Consider the following 18,210-nt stretch of genomic DNA (forward strand, 5'->3'; position numbering starts at 1 on the left):
ATCTTTATATTTTTGTTTAAGCTTTAGCTGGCTTTAACCCACAATAGTTTTTTGTTATTTACATGTTTTACATATACAATTAATCAAGGTATATATCAAACATTGTAAATAAGAAAAAGCCAAATCAATACAATCAGTAAATGAATAGCAAAATTCCTTTTCATAAAAAGATGAGAAACAGAAACATGGAACTTTAAAGTCAGATAAAATCTGCTTGCCTCTCTTTATCGGTCTATCTTTCAGTCTGCTATAAAATATTATGTCATATTTGACCCTAAGTTGTATTTTATGTTTGGAACCCTCAGACATTAACAGTGCACTCCATGTCTGAAAGCTTTGTAACTATGCCGAGTAAAATATAACTACACTAACGCTGTGAAATCTCAAAATAAAAACATCTGTGCGTGTTTGTATTCACTTTACAAACATTGGACTTTTCTATCTATAACCCTTCATACACCTAAAAGAGCTATTAAAATTGTCTCAAATTTATTTAAAAGAATAAACCACTGCGACTGTCTAGATAGTTATTGGGGTCTGTATATGAAGCAGTGAATCTCACAGTCACTGGTAGAGAATCAATCATTGCCATTAAAAACACATGGACCCTGAAGATTCTCTACCAAGGAATGTTTTAGTAATTGTCAGATAAATAGACCCGAATAAGTACTTTATTGTAAACTGCAATTGTCAAAATGACTTCCTTGAGATGAAGCTCCAGACAAGAAGAATAAAGTCCATAGTTGTTTTTAAAGGATCTTTTGTTAGAGATCTTCTGTTACAGATTATACAGGGAAGCAAATATTAAAAGGAATCTGTGACCATTCCCATCACAGTATAAAAGTAACCTGAAGCCTTGTAGTTGCTGTTTGTCATCTTTCTGAGCTTATACGCTGGGCCTGATTTATTAAAGCTCTCCAAGACTGGAGACGTTAGACTATCATGGGAGAACCTGAGTGATCTAACAAGGCTGGAATGGATTTCTTAAAACTAATGTGATATTAGTTATTAAAAGTTTTTATCTCTAGACCAAATCTATTCCATTGCTGGATCACCCAGGTTCACCCACTGTCATGCCCACCGTCTCCCATCTTCAAAGTGCACAATGATCAAAGTAAGGAAGCTTAGATCTTTAAAAATAATTCAAGATTGGATATTTAAATCTCAAATTCAAAGCTGACCCTTAAAAATGTGAGTGTGTATTTCTGCAGCAGTTTTTAAACTGGATCATTTCCAAAGAAAAGCCTAAAATGTTTCTTGTACACCTGTTATGAGAGATGCATGTAGTCTACCATTTCTGGTCTGCTGGCTTCATAATGTTTGAGTCACAGACTTTAAAACAAGCATGGTGGTATAGAAATTTTTTTGAAATCCTTTACACTTTTTTCCAGATCAACAACTTCAAAAGCAGTGAGGTCAAAGCACCAGCGTAAGAACAAGGGAACTTAAATTCCTAACAGGAGAGAATAGAATCATGGCCTACACAATGCTCTTTTAGCAGACGCACTTTAACTCAGTACATTAGGCAATGAACCCAAACGTGGGAAATACTTATTTCTACAAAGACACAAGCTTATCTAATCAAAAATAATGTTATTTTGTATGCTGCAAGGCAGTGTGACTGAGAAAACAACAGAAAAAGTAGAGCACTAAATGAAGTCTGGTATCACATGCAGATTTGTGATCATATGATCAATTTTTTCTAGGATAACTGGGAAATTTGGTATCAATTTCTGTAAAATATATGAGCATTAAAGTTGCTTCTTGATGACATCACTACCTTAAAAGGAAAGAATAATAGTTCTTTACTAGGACTGAAAAGCATTACGTATTCCTAAGAGTTTCTATTATAGTAGGCCATTAAAAAGCAAAATTTGTTTAAAGCAAGGTGGTCCAGTAAAAGCAAGCATGTCAGGATAAAAACCCTTCATAGATTATTTATATTGAAGTTGTTTATGCCTTCACATATACTATAACCAAGAAAAGCACAGTTACTACATACCCAGACACTTCGACTTGAATCACATTAGAATTTCTGAAGACATATCCAATGGCATCTCTTTAGCATCTTTTCAGTAATCAGCTAATGAATGTAGGGATCATTTGCATATCATGTGGGGTTGCATTTGACACCGTATTGTATTGTACACATTGCAGTAAGAATCAAGTGGGATGGTCAGATTCAATGGACCATAGGGTCCTTCTGTCTCTCTGTTACTATAGTTATTTCACACTTAACCTTCATTCCTGCCTTTCCTTAGCAAGAGAGTTTCCTTCAATTTGTCTTCAGTAGATTGGAAAGAACAGCACTCCAATGCCCGCAATGGCTTTTTGTATAGAACACACTAATCCGATTGTTTTTCCATTCTACAAACTTTAGGTCAGCTATCAGGCTGCCGCCAGAAACTAATTAATTTGCAAATGGGCCTTATTTTCACAGAAGGAGATCTTTACAAAGCTATGTCAGTTAAGCCAGTCACACCATAGTGACATGCATTGTCATGACATCTTCCTTCTGGTAAGATTCTTAACTTCCCCCATGCACATGAACTCAAATACCCTATCAAGAGTAAATCTCTATTGAACACCAGATAAAAGTTCAATGTGGTGGTCTGAATGAAGCCGATTTACTCACAGATGCTAAGATTTATTTCTCTGGATTATTGGTTTTATTTAAATTAAACAGGGATCATTAATAACACTTAAAACATAAAATCCTTGTTATCTATATGCAGCATAACATATAGCCTAATGTGTTAAGTACAATTGATATGCTATATGGATTCAGAATAGTCTCACAATGCCACTTTTTTTTTTTATCTTCAGACATTTTTAACAAGAAAATCTCAACTACAAACAGTTGAAAAAGACAAAGATTGTTAACAAGGTTTGCAGTTATCACACAAGGACACTGATGACAATTTGTTGCCACCAACCCTAACCCAAAATAGAATCACTGTTTGCCCTCACACATAAACACAACCGGTCTGGCTTTCAATATACAATTTGGCAAAATAGCTTGCATTCAGAATTATCACCATCAGGTATAGAAAATGGACTGATCACTGTTTCACCCTCAAGCTTCATTGTAAAGGATTTAAAGTTAAACTCATGACAAATATAGAATCTGAAAATTAACATTTTTCTTTTTTTATTTATTATTTTTATTTTATGATTATTATATTGTATTGCAGATAGTTTAAATACCTAGATTTGATTAGGTATCAGTCCCCCTGTATTGCCTGTATATCAGAGGTGAAACATTGAAAGGGAAAAATCAGAATGGTGATAGTAGGAGAATGCACTATGGTGAAAATTATATAATATAAATGCTCTTTGGTACTGGCTTGGTCAATGTTGCTCTAAATGTTTAATTTATAAAGCACTAATAAAGCAATTTGGGTATTATCACAAGTTTGCACAGAAGAATTAAATTGCAGAACGATCAGAAATAGCTACCAGAACTAGTTCTGATGTTGTCAGCCACTCTTGCTCCAAGACCAAGAAAAGTTAGCTTTCCACAACAACACAGAACACAACAAACCTAAATCTGTTCTATCGTAGGCATTCCAAAAAAAAAAATAATAATAGTAACAAAAAAGCAAATGAACAACAGAAATATATGCAATGAGCTCTTCTTTTAGTATTATTTCATTTGTTAAATTTTTATAGCATTATTGATTCTATTTAATTTTCTTTACATAAAAATAGTTCATTTATTTTTACCTTGCAAGGTACAAATGTGTAATAAATAGAAAAGTACCTAGGCTTTGAGGTTTTCTTTTCCTATTTAACAATGTTATATAGCTCATTCCAAACCTAAAATCCAAGTGTTTCCACATCTACTATGTTTTATAATAGGTGTTCTGCTTACCATTTAACCATCTGGAGTCATGCTGCTCTGTTCTAATTGGATGATGATTTCCAAGCGTGCGGAAAATGGCAAAATCTCTTCCCATAAAATCTGCTGCAGTCCCAGAATACAATTCCCCATCTGTGGAATGAAACAAAATTACCATATTATATTTTTTGAACTATTTAATTTATATTTGTAACGAGTCTAACACTGACTGATACCCAATCTAAAACAGGTATAATATACTTAACATTTATTTAAAGGCATTTCTGTAATATCCTTCACACCAGATGTTAGGTATTTTTTTTATTATACACTGAACTGTGATATCTATTATAACCACTGTAGCATAACCACCCAGGTAAACCTGCAAGCACCAACGTAACCTTGAAGTGCCACAAAACACCAAATAAAATCAAACCATGTAATGCTACTTTTCTTTTAACATAAATATCAAAATTAAACTTTCCAAGTGTACACATCTGTGTGGAGCCATCAGAGCACAATAAACACTAACATTCTGGGCTGCATATTTAGTACATCTCCGGGGTACATGCACATTTTTATTCCTTTATTCCTTTACACATGTGGCAAGTACAGGACCAATGAGTAAATGATTGTTTGTGTGCCAAAAATGTAGTATGTTCCTAACTTTTTCTTGTCCCATACCATGACAACATGGCTCTGAAATTTGAGAATGTTGTCAAGCATTGCCCACTAATTTCACTTGCATTACAAAGAATGCAGAACTGTTTTCATCTCCTTCCTCATTCTCTTCTCTATAATCCTAATTTGTGCACAGGAAGAAAGCAAAAGAACATAATCAGATGAAACCATTTTTGGCATAAGTACCATTTTATTATTGAACAGATATATTGAAATATATCCAATGGTAGGATTAGCCATTAAAGGTGGCAAATAAGAGACATTTATTGTTAGGGTTTACAGCTTAAGTCTACACGTTACCTAACTTCACACGTAAATGAATTGATGGTATTAATGTAAACACAGTGTTGCGGATCAGATCAAATTAATGTAAAAAATTATTTCTAGCTATTCTGCTGTCACCATATATAGTTGAAAATCAGGGGTTTGATCATCAGGGGAATTATCGGGTCATTACCACTAGCAGAAACTGCTAAATACCTTAATGGAAATGCTGTGGGCTTGTACCATAACACAATGAAATAAATAAGGTGAGTTTATATTTTGTGGCTCATTGTATTTATTTGTTATATCTTTGCTGTCTTTTCTTTCTTTGGTCTCTTTTCTCAGTATTATGAATCACTTAACCATCTATGGACAGTACACTAGAGCATAAGATCACTAGAATATTAGGCATGGCATTTAAAAGTACCTTGCAACATCTACAGCCTAACAATGACTATAACAGGTAACTAGACTACCTATTTGTTTTAAATGCAATAGTTAGCGTGTATAATCCCATGTATAATTGTTAACATGTATGTCAGGGAAAAAACATAACAGCAATGAACACACATGTTCCACATGGAGTGATATTAAACATCCCCAGGTATCTATTGGTAAACCTCTCAAACCAAACAGCTTCACAACAGACACTAAAAATTCTGAAATCCATTATAAAAACTAGGAGAGCTAATGAGACTATTTGAGAAAACAACAGAATAGTGGCTTCTGCAATTCATTCAATATTACTTTTTATGTAAAAGGGGCACCTAAAGATTAAGCAACAACATCCCACTTTAGCTAGGCAATAATCTTGTTCATGTGTAAATGTGGATGGCCATCCCTTTGTCATCTCTCTGCAGGAAATAATAGGCTTAAGCGGATCAGAATGGCAAGATGGATCAGGATTCAGCCAAGGAATGACTTGTCCATATCCTATATATTCTTTTGTGCTGAAAAATCAACCACATGAAACACTGCAGTAATCAGGGGTTTTGTGACTTAATAAATTTAGCTTAGAAGAGTGTGATATTATCATTAGAAATTTCCATGACACAAACAGCAGTTGCATAAGCAATTTATGCATAAGATTTATGCATAAGATTTAGATCTTATTATGCATAAGATTTAGATTGCGACAATGTAGTACAATAAGTACAGTAAGATGTTGCTGCAGGTTATAATGGAGGGACACATATATTTAATTTTTATAAAGTTCAGTAAAAAAAACGTACAATTTATTTCAAAAAAGCAAAAAAATCAATGTAGATTTAAATATGAATATGATATCAAAATTAAATTGTGCAAGAGTAATTAAATGTTGCACTGGTATAGATTTAACAGTAAATAGGGGTCTGGAATGAAATGTATTCACTTCAAAGATTACAAGTGCTATAAATGATCCAGCTTGCTCAGCATGAGTTGCATGATCAAAAATGTACCAGCACTGCAGTGTTCTTAACAATTTGTGTGTGGGTTCCACTGTGATGTACAAAAATACCCTTAATTACAGTCTTGCCTGGGTAATTTTAAAGAAAAAGGAAAAAAATTCACTAAAAACTTAAGTAGTAAAGTGACTTTGATGTTTTACTCAACCTTTATATAACCTTTTCCTTGTTTTGTTATCACTTACTCTACAGGCGCCTTGGAGAAGAAAAAAAAAAAGAAATCAATGAAACTTAAATGAAAGTATCAGTACACCTTCCAGTTCTTTTTATGGCTGGATAAGGTCAGTTAAGCAACAGTGCTTGACTTCAGCAAAAAGCAATGTAAAAAGTGCAGTACTCTGTAGCAACCGATCATCTTTCATTGATCTAACAGTAGTGCACTGAACTCTGATTGGCTACTATAGATTTTTGTAGTACGCGAGCTGGTGTAAATTATAGGAGACTTAAAAAGTTTTCAGTTTCTTTAGACTGTGTTTGGGATATATATGGCAAATTGTAACATATTTTATTGTAGAATAAATAAATAACCAAAAAATTACAAACATTTTGCATACAAAATTAAATTCAACTTGGTGAGGTTTATAGATTTGCTTGTATGTCAAGAAACTGAGTCAAAAAAATTTGTGGAAGTGAATCACTCAGGACTGACCCAGCTTATACAATAGCTTGCAGAATTTGTGTGTTGTCATAGTTTTATCAGTCAAGACTGTGTGCACTCCATATTAAAAGCTGCAAAGTTGGAAATGTTAAACATCCATTTACACAACTCCTTGTCAGTGAACTTTCATTTTAAAACACAAAGCTGGTAGTTGACTCAAATGATCTTCGCAGGAAACCAGTCTGTGCTTATTAACTGTGAAATATTCTAAAGAAATGATTGCCATTTCAAGCAGGAAGGTCAACAATCGGCTTCAAGGAAACCGTCTGTGGAATGGGTGAATTACAAAACCAAATGTAACCGGAGAACAGATGTATTCTCACTTACACATAAAACAAGATACATTGTAGAGACCAATAATAGCTACATAGTCAAGTGGCAAAATACTCTAGAGAGAAAACAATAAGGTTGTCTGCAAAAGGTCAGCTGTTATCATTTATTCATTCTTTTAATTAACCTTTTTTTTTCTCCAACTTGAGTAATTCTATGTGAACAGGCCCAATCCTTACTGTGCTAAGGATTTGAGGAAAATAATACTGATAGTCGATCGCACTATATTATAAATAATTTTGAGCCACCTTGTCTTGCACGTACACAAAAGAAAGAAGGCCAGTGCATACAGGAACAGATAAAAAAACAACACAGACAAAGTAGATCTATATCTGAAGCCAGTTTGTCTCAGCAATGGCAAATAGTTCTCCAATAGTGTTCCCAAACTTTACGAGCTAGCGGACCACTGAATCTACGGACTCTGGACCATGCATATGCAATCTGGAGTCCTGTGTCACTCAAAGGGGGACAAAACTTCCCACCGAGTGACGTCACATTGCCAGAACCTGCCCACTCTACCATCACAGGTCTGAGCCTGCAATTAGAGAGTGGGCGGGTTGTGTCCATAGACACAACCAGTCCACCACCCTGAGCATGCAATGTACGGGAGACATGGTCCGCAGTTTTGGACGGTGCCTTCTCCTGACCTCACTAGGGGGTGCACTGGCCAGAATCCCAGACCACGGCTGGTCTCCTTGCTCTCGAGGCCCACCTGTAAAAGGGCCATGGCCCACTAGGGTTGGGGATAAAACAGGGCCACAAACAATGAACACATAAGAAGCAAGGAAAATAGGGCAAAATTACAGAGTGAAAGAAAATCTTTGAAAGAAACTAGACCTTAGACCAGGCCAATCAGGCAACACATCCCAAAAATACAGATTGAAACTTTTTTTTACAGCAACTGGTGAAGTGTCTAAAAATTGCTAAGCATGGCATTTAAAATGATACAAAGTGTAGTACATTATCCACAAGAAATTTGTAAACAGATTATCTGTAGACAACAATTACATGATCATTAAAATATTTGCACCTTAAAAAAAAAACAAAAAAAAAAACAAACCACAGCCATAAAAATGAACAATAAATTTGTGTAAAAAATTTCAACTTACATACTCACCAATTAGAATGGAAGCAGTTAATAATTTAGGGTCGTATGGACTCTTCCCTCTACCATTCTCAAAATGTGCATCTTCAAGCTTAAATATATTATCCTGTTAGGAAAAAGTACATTATTATGATCTGATTTTTTTAATAAATACTTAAATATTAAGCAGTGACAAGTACAATCCAAGACACATACTGAGATGGAAGGCATTACCTGCATAAAAAAATCAATGTGTGTGATGAAAGGTAGAGGTGGGAGTACTGCACTTTGCACATGGTCATTGCTCTTTGTGCTGCCTTATTAAGCAAGACTAAACACTTGCAATGTGTAAATTATTCATAGTTAAATGAAATACTCATCTTGATGCTATGTCGATTATGTTTTCATTGTTAATTTAACCTGCAATAAATTATAATCTAAAAATACCCCTTCTTGGACTAAACCTAATTAACGAAAAAATTGTGAGCATGCAGCTCTTTATTGCATAGAAAAGCAATGAGAAAGTTTTTTTTAATATGTAAGGGAAATGAATTCATCTCACATTTAATGTTTCATTAAAAAGAAAAAAGAACACTTGTATTGCTGGACAAACTAAGATGGTCAATGATAACACAAAGATGTAATTTTCTTCTTATAGGTAACAATTTATGATAAAAAAAACAACATGAATAGATCAATATATAATGCTTTTTATGCCATTGAAATCCAACATCTCTACAACAAATTATATGTTGTGCTGGCAACCTAGAATTTCATCATCAAAAATGTGACTGACAGTTTACTTTCAAAACTTTACTAATGATGGGTGTAATTAATAGCAGTCTTTGCACTGGTTATCATCTAGGACAAAGGAAAGGCTATTCTTTAAAATTACAGATTCTCTCATGTTAATTCAATCTGTTATATTATAAAGGAATCAGTTATTAGAGTGTAATGGGCGGAAAGAATATTGACTGTTTATATGCTTCAATTCTTATACATTGATGACATGCAAAGTCTATTTCTGTATCATATAACCGCCATCATCATAACTGGAAACACACTCCAAAGTGATTCACAAGTAGATCCACAGAACCCAGCAATAAAAACATTTGCTCTTCTGTAGCATTCCTTTACCTTCAGGCTGATTAAAAGATTCATTTCAGAGTGTATGACAGAGAGCTTGTAAAATATGAAAATATACATTGAACATATTTGAAAAACATGGGAAAAATACAATGCTCCAAGCTGGGGGTTTATCGGATAACCGGTATGTATTTTAATTATAATGTAGTATTTATTAAGAATATGAAATGTTAATTTAGTGAGATGTTTCATGTAGCTGTACATTGGACAATAGGGATGGCATGTCTACCAAGGCATACATACACAGTATTTAATATAATATTTTCTATACTGTATTTTATATACACTATATTTATATGCACTACTGTATTAGCTCATATAAAAAAATGCAAACAAACCAAACAGTGCTCTGCATAGAACAATGCACCATTTACTTACCTTAAAAAAAAGCTCACAGCCTAATATTTGAACCACACAGTGTAACACACAATTTACGTGAAGATCAATTATCTAGATGCCACAGAAAATCTAAATGATTTTTGATAGCATGCTGGAGTAAGTTCGAGGTTCATACTATTTGTAACCAATCTCAATTGCTTTATTGTGTATTAAGGTTTGATCTGTCAATATATATTACTCAAATAACTTTAGATTAAATCTACAGTATGTACAAACATCAGATGGTATGTGAACAGCATATGGCAGAAGGTTTTATGAATTATTTGTACAAACTTTACTGAACATATAATTTGGATTGGGAATACCATGTTCTACAATATAAAATCTTAACCAAAATATTCAGTTAAGAACAATGCCAGTAATCCATGAAGTTTTCAAGCTTCAGACCCATATTGCATAGCAGTTCAGAGTTCAGAACTGTTCACAGGCAGTGTTGTCATAGTATGTTTAACATACTTACAACAGTCAATAAATAACTAAATTGACTCATGAAATATGTGTTTCATCATTGATATCCCAGATCTACATTTTCTATACATACTTTAGACAACCTAATTAAAAAGGTTAAAAGTTAATTTAAAATAATATGACATTTATATATGGCATCTAATAAACCAGATATACAATAACACTCAAAAAGGTTGAATGCTTCCATGGATCTATTTTATTCCTAGAACTATAAATCATTAATAATGCTGCCCAAACTCTTGACTCCCTGTGCTGCCCTTTAATCCTTTCCAAACACAGAAATTGTAACCTCTCTCCTGTCTGCCATTTCTCAGAGTTACAAAATGCTAAACATAATCAACATTCATCATCTAAATGACATCTTGTAAATATGTACAGCACTAAAATTTGAGTATTATAAAAAATGGAACTAGGAATGCACAGATACCCCATACTAAATATTGTGCTGAGATGAGAAGTACAAAATGTAATGTTCTTTTTTAATATATAATCTCAGATATAACTATCAGTCTGACAAAAACAGAAACAATTAAGAGGTGTCAAGACTGTATGGATATATGGTTTAATCAGAAATCAACCACAGCAGACAGCCTAAAGCACAAGTATGGTATACGTAAATGTTTAATTTACTTCTTTTGAAGGAAGACTGTTTACATACAACCTTGAATAGATAATTCACAAGGCAAATGTGAATGGATGGAATGAACAGAACACCCAACTTTTCATCTTCAGCCACCTAATAGAGAAAAGTTTTATTGGTTGTAATGGATCACTGCTCTTTGCATTTGTTGAACAAATACTATAGTGCCTATTTTTACTTTTTATGAAAACTTTCAGGAATGTTCCCAAAATAGTACCCAAATAGCCATACCCATCAATACTGTCATCATTGTTTTCCGATAGTGATGATTTTTGTCTTCTGAGCTTCCGCGTTGCCTAAGCTGTCCATGCAAGCAACCATTTAGCCTAGGGCTACTGAAAGATTACAGATAATGAACTAATGTTATCTCATTAACACATTGCTTTCAGTGTGCTGCAAATGAGATGACCAACAAATGGTTAAACTATTTAGAAAAAGATTTATTCACTCATGAAACCCTAACTAGTTCAGGTTTACTCCAATTGAATGTAAAATTATGGTTTGCGTTGGTAGCATTTCTCTAATAGTGGACCTGAACCTTTTATAAAACACACCTAAAATGTTATTGTGCCCAAGTAGAACTCTGCAAGATTTACCTTTTGTCCTTCTACTGTAAAAATGCAGCAAACCTTTGGGTATGTGAGGAAACCTAGACAGTCCTGAATCTACAACCTCTGGGTGAGATCATCTAAGACACTGCTGCATACATCTGCACCACATGCATCTTCCTGCTGCAACTTTGTTCATTAAGTGAACCTTTGCTTTGTGAATCTCTACTGCTGCTTTTTTAATAGTCCCTCACCAGTCATCAGAGGAACATCTGTGGCATGATGTAGTAGACTGTTATTCCTCTGGTACAGTGTTTCTTGACCTTTATAACACGGGGAATCCCATGAAATAACTTTTAGGTCTTCGGGGAATGTCTGCTTTATTCACTATATCCACAACTCACAGTATATTAGCTTGATGGTTATTGGGAAGAATGCCTCCTACATTGCTGATCAGTGGGAAAAGTCACCCTGCCCAAAAAATCATTGGTTTCACTTGACACCAACCTTACAGGCAGGCAGAAATTGCTCATTCTTCAAGAAACACCTAGCAACCTTTGGAGGGACTCTGGCCCACCTTTGTTTGTTTCTACCCTTGTTGAGAAGCAGTGATCTACAGGTTGACCACCATCACACAAAGACACATTATGGAAGGTATAGCAATGGAAAAGATTAGCTGCATGAAGCCTTCTTGCAACACTGACAGTATACTATTTCTTTTTTTGGAACAACTTTCACAATTGAGACCTTCTTTTTAAGGACAGTCAGAAATATTGCTCATTGCTATTGGGTAGATATTTGTCTGTATTTGGGCAGCAGAAGACCATTTTTCTTTGAGAACCTCCCATACATGAGGCCAATTTTTCCTAGTAGAAATAACACAGCACCCTTGAAAAAAATTTTTATAAAATCTCATGAGTGATCATATAAGCTTTGTCAAGTCCGTGTAGTTTCCTAATAGCTAGGTATGTATCACTTTTACAAATCACTTTATCCTTTGAGATCTTACAAGTTGCAGCCAAAGTCATATAAACATATATCACTCTAAAGTCTATGTAGTGTTATTTTGCTAGGCATAATAGTCTTTTAACTGTTCTTCTGCTTTTTATCACGTTGGGATATAATAGATGGAAACAAATAAAACATATGCCATATTTTTGTTAGCTCAAGATTTGTTTTTAAGACTTTCACATTGAAAGGTGAGATCAGTTTAAGTTCAGATATGACAAGTTAAGCAGGAGCCTGGGCTGACAGCCTATTCCCTCAGAAAATATACGTCCTTGAATGAGACGTTCCAGAACCTTCCCACACAACCTTGCTCTGTTCACATGCAAAATAATGAGAAGAACAACTTACAGATGGATAAGGAAGATTTTTGCATATGAGCCCTTTTACTAAATGGTATATTTATTATGATGTTTGTTACATAAATTTGTGGGTCTAATTCTATGTAAAGCTACGTACACACCGCAGATTTTTATCGCCCGATAATCGGCATCGGCCAAATATCGGGCGAAAATCTGCCGTGCGTGCAGTCAGTGTCAACCATCGTCCGAACGACCGACCTGCCGGATCCACGGACGATGAACAACGACCGATCCTAATGAAAGGGAAGGGGGAGAGCGCGCAGCTGGGTGCCGCTCCGTCGCTCTCCCCCTCCCCTCTCCATAGAGCAGAACGGTGCTGTATGTACAACACCGTTCATGCAAACGTACTGTAAGATGCAGATGTAGTTTCTATTTTTTAACCTGTACTTGTACTTTTAACCTGTAGACTGACATATTACACAGCATACAAAATATTAGAAACTATCTATAGCTGTTCATTAGAACAAACACTTGTTTAATGCTGCATTTCTCAACTAGAGCTTGCTAGGGGTTCCGTGAGTAAAAGGAAATATGTGACTCCCATGCCAATTTAGTGGACAGCATCTTTTTGGCTTTCTGTAAAGGTAACATTCTTTCCACTGCTATACTTCCCAATAACCATCACAATAATGAACTGAGATATAGCAATTATAGCAGGGATCAAGATATGAAAGTCATTTCAAGGGTTCCCCCTTGTTGAAAAGGTTGGGAAAGGTTGCTCCAATGAAGATCTCACAACCTTGAAAGCCTACCACTTTCTCCAGGATCAGTTGTCAGATAACCTACCAACTCTGCCAGTCTATGGACTGGCAATATTTATTTTGAAGGATTCTTTAAAGCTGCGTACACACTTGCAATTTTTGTCGTTGGAAAGGTTCTTTCATGATCCTTTCCAACGACAAAAATTGCAAGTGTGTACGCAGCTTTAATCAGTATAAGGAAATGTATACTTAAAAGATAATAAAAAAATAAATCATGTCTTAAACTGTGTGTTCAACTTAGGAAAAGTCCAACTGAACAAAGAATATATGCAGTATATTGCTGGTATCTGCATTACCATTAAACTTACTGCATCACTGAAGATGAGTAACACAGAATATGATATTCTTGGTTTGCACTGTGAAAATCTTTATATTCATCCCTCTGGGGATCACTTTACTAAGCAACGTTATCCAAGCTAATTGGAAAAGGTTTGATATGTAAAGAATGACAATGCCGAGGACATAACCCTGCTTTGTATACCTGCAACCATATTTCATTGGTATGTTAATAATAAATATGTCATATGTTAACAGGAATGCATTATTTAAATTAAATTACATTTTTGTATCCCTGAAATACTGTATGTGCTGGTTCTAAATATGTTTAGTTGAAAGTCACAATTTTCTCATCTGAAGCCTAAATGCCACTTCCCCACATTGGTTGTTAAACATTTTCCATCCAAGCCTGAACAAATGATTCTGTAATTGAACTGCCTTTCAAAAGAAAAGGGTCAATTCACAAACAAGATTACAAGCTTCAGAGATGAACAGCTATTTTCTAGCTGATCACCTCTAATAAATACCACACCTATCACCGATATCTGTCAGACAAAACAATGGCTTCAAAAAGCAAGAATCAGGAGAATTACATAGGGACATTAGGAATTTATTTCCTCATTTTAGTAGATCAAATCCTAACAAAATAAGTAAAACGTATTCTAATCTCACAGCAGAACAAATGTGTCTCATATTGTACATAATGCGGTACAGATCATGCAATGGTTTAAGTGAATTGTAACCCCTTAATGAACTTCTACTTGCTTTCCTTTGGTCGGTTCAAATCTGTAAATTTGTTTTATATTATATATCTATGAATATATAGTTCAAAAATATCTGTTTATCCATTCAGAAATGGATTTATAACTTTCTAAATGTCTTTGCTGACTGTAACCTGTTGGCATTGTTCTCAGTTGTCTTTGTGCTGCTCCTTTATATACTTTATTTGAATCCTGGGGATATTTCCCCTTTCTTCCTGTTTAGAAACACAACAGAAAAGTAAATCTCTCCAAAGAAAAAAAAAGGAAAATCCCCCTTCATAACTCTAACCTAAACAGGTATTCTCATTGATATGTTTTGCTTTGATTTTGGTTACTGGATTTCACATCCTTTTCTGCTCCAAGGGCAATGGTCAGAAAGACAAAGGAAAAGTATCCCAGCAAAGAAGGAAAAAATGCACAGAATATGCTTGTGTAAACCAATCAGCTTCTTAAACTGAGAGAACTGAACAGAACACGTAATGGGCTGTTACAGAAAACAGCAGTTGCCCAATTTTTGTTCAATATGTAAAACCTCACCAGCAGATCTGTCATGGAACTGATTTTATACTGTTCAGTTTGCTTAAATAACGCTGCTATTCAAAATTTGGTAAAAAATAAACCGCTTCATGATACCTGGAATAGACATCTGCTGCAGAACAAAGCTTTCACAGTCATACAAAATCATAAGTATTTGTTAGTATATAATTATGCACATGCACTTACTGTGTATATATATTTCTTTGCACCACTATGTCATCTATCGGCATTGAGCAAGCCAAACTAGTTTTGTCAGGACCCCCTATTTACTATTATACACCCCACGGGGAACAGGTTATTATCAGGTTTCTGAATGCTTTATCACACTTGATTTGTTTCACGTGCTATGCTCACCTTTTGTAGAGATTTGAATTGTTTTGGTTAAGTGAAGGTAGCACTCAGTATTTCCATATGACTTAACTTTATGTGCAGAAGAAAGAGACCTCAGTATACAAACATGTGGGGTAAAAGGTGTCTGCTGAATAGTTTTATAGCTGCCAGTGCATAGCACATCATTTATTTCAGTGGTTATGTCTGATAGTAAAAGTATGGTGCCAATGAAAAACAGTTAACTGAAAGCACAAACTAAATGTTTCAGATCTGCCGTTGTGTGTGAATATATAGTACTTGGTGTTTATTCAGACATGAGCTTAAACACCTATAATATTTTATAAATACATCAGCATGTTTTTTTGCCAAGAACCCTCTGTTTTTGTCTCAAAGCCATGTGCAGAGCAGCAGTAAAATGCTGAGGCTGAAATCTATGCAATACGGCATTTGGCAAATATAGGCAAAAAATAGAAATAAACAGAATACTGCACAGATCATCCCACCAATTAGGGGTAGAGGGTAACAGAACTAAAACTGAGCACCACTGCAAAGGCAGGCTTTAGCAGAACCAATGTTGGGAGGTATTAATGCATCATCTGATGCCTAGGCAGGGGTAATTTTGGGATCACTGAATTAATACTGGACGCTATTGTTGCAGACCCCAAGATCAATGCTGGAATTTAGAATTCTGGTTACTTGCACCAGTGATGGGGGTTTTTACTGTAGCCACGGACCCCAACATCGAGTGGTGTTAAGGTGTGTCAAATTTTGAATGCACATCAATGCATATTACATATAAGCATATTACCTCTGAAAATGTCCAAGCTGCCCTCCAATTTTTTAAATAGCTTGGGTAGCTCATTCTGAACCCCTTCACGTGTATGTTGACAGTTGGCTTCCACTATACCTTTGCATAAAATATGATGAAAGAACACAATCTTTTTCTCCTTTATGTTTTATAAGATTTTTGGAATATTGTCAACACACTGTAAACGTAAGTTAAACTAATAGAGGAAAATCATATAGTAAGGTACAGAGCAAGACGGAAGCTGGTGCACAAGTAAATCAGAATTTATCTTTAATCTGCATTTTAAAATTCCACCAGAACAAAAGAGGAAACGTATACAAGAATCCTGGTAGAGCTAGAATATAATCAATTAATAGATGCTAGAAAGAAAATAAGGTATTGGATTGCAGAACTGTAACTTTTTAGCACTAATCACTTGACTATAATGACAGTCTCTACCACAGTCTCAAATCGGATTATCTGTGGTATTGATCAAACACTCAGCAAGTGGCTGTTTCATGCTGCAAAGAAAACCATTAGTCCAGGTTCAATGGCCTCTCTTCTTTTCATTGACTTTATTGTCATAGCACCATATCTAATTGTACTGCTCGCTGTGTCATTCTGTACCAGCTATATTCTTTATATGCAGGGAAGGAGGATTACATTTTATGAAACCGGAAGGCAGATTCAACTAAGGCCAGTTTATATGTAATTTGTGCTTCAGCTTGACTGCTCCTGTCTGTGCATGTCAGTATAGTTTGTACCTAGTCCTTGTAAGGTGAGTTTTACCTTCTCGAGGAATAGTACTCCCCTACACTGCATTCTATTATTTCCCTCCTGACAGGTCTATTTTGTCTGCATTTTTGTATTATTTATAGCTGCAATGTCAGATGTATAATTACAACAGTATATATTTCAGAAAAGGGAACAGAAGCATGAAGCCGTGCAGGTGTTACCAGGTGCTTGCTTTGAAAGCATATTTTAAAGTCATTCGTAGCTTGTGGTAATAAGACTTTGCCGAATGCTTTTCAAAGCTCCAAACACTTTATTAAAAGTGCATTCAATTACAAAATATTTAAAAAGTGATTAACCTCTTAATGCCATTAGACATTATATTACATATTGGTGACTGCTATGAAAGGGCAATTTTTCACAGAGTGCAATGAGTCATTTAGCTAGAGATGCATTTTGATATAATATATGGCTATATTATATATGCTGACACTCATTAGGATTGTCTAAAGGGTGGTTTTGTAATATCATAGAGCAGTACCCATATTACATCTGCTCTATATCATCTTTGCTTATGCAGAAATATTCTAATATTTAGAAAAAAACACATGGTTAGTATCAAACGTACTGTAAGATGCAGATGTAGTTTCTATTTTTTAACCTGTACTTGTACTTTTAACCTGTAGACTGACATATTACACAGCATACAAAATATTAGAAACTATCTATAGCTGTTCATTAGAACAAACACTTGTTTAATGCTGCATTTCTCAACTAGAGTTTGCTAGGGGTTCCGTGAGTAAAAGGAAATATGTGACTCCCATGCCAATTTAGTGGACAGCATCTTTTTGGCTTTCTGTAAAGGTAACATTCTTTCCACTGCTATACTTCCCAATAACCATCACAATAATGAACTGAGATATAGCAATTATAGCAGGGATCAAGATATGAAAGTCATTTCAAGGGTTCCCCCTTGTTGAAAAGGTTGGGAAAGGTTGCTCCAATGAAGATCTCACAACCTTGAAAGCCTACCACTTTCTCCAGGATCAGTTGTCAGATAACCTACCAACTCTGCCAGTCTATGGACTGGCAATATTTATTTTGAAGGATTCTTTAAAGCTGCGTACACACTTGCAATTTTTGTCGTTGGAAAGG

At 34.9% G+C, this 18,210-nt stretch overlaps 1 protein-coding gene across 1 annotated transcript in view; it reads right to left on the reverse strand.

Annotated features, from left to right (window-relative positions):
- SEMA3A (semaphorin 3A) overlaps nucleotides 1–18,210 on the reverse strand; it is a 135,715-nt gene that overhangs the window by 46,470 nt on the left and 71,035 nt on the right. The window contains exons 5-6 of the mRNA XM_072399051.1: nucleotides 8,337–8,430; nucleotides 3,875–3,994 (exon numbers count right to left, since the gene is read on the reverse strand). Coding sequence (XP_072255152.1) covers nucleotides 3,875–3,994; nucleotides 8,337–8,430 — 214 coding nt within the window. The remainder of the gene's footprint in view (nucleotides 1–3,874; nucleotides 3,995–8,336; nucleotides 8,431–18,210) is intronic.

Source organism: Pyxicephalus adspersus, chromosome 2, assembly GCF_032062135.1.
Source record: "Pyxicephalus adspersus chromosome 2, UCB_Pads_2.0, whole genome shotgun sequence".
NCBI classification, from domain to species: Eukaryota; Metazoa; Chordata; class Amphibia; order Anura; family Pyxicephalidae; genus Pyxicephalus; species Pyxicephalus adspersus.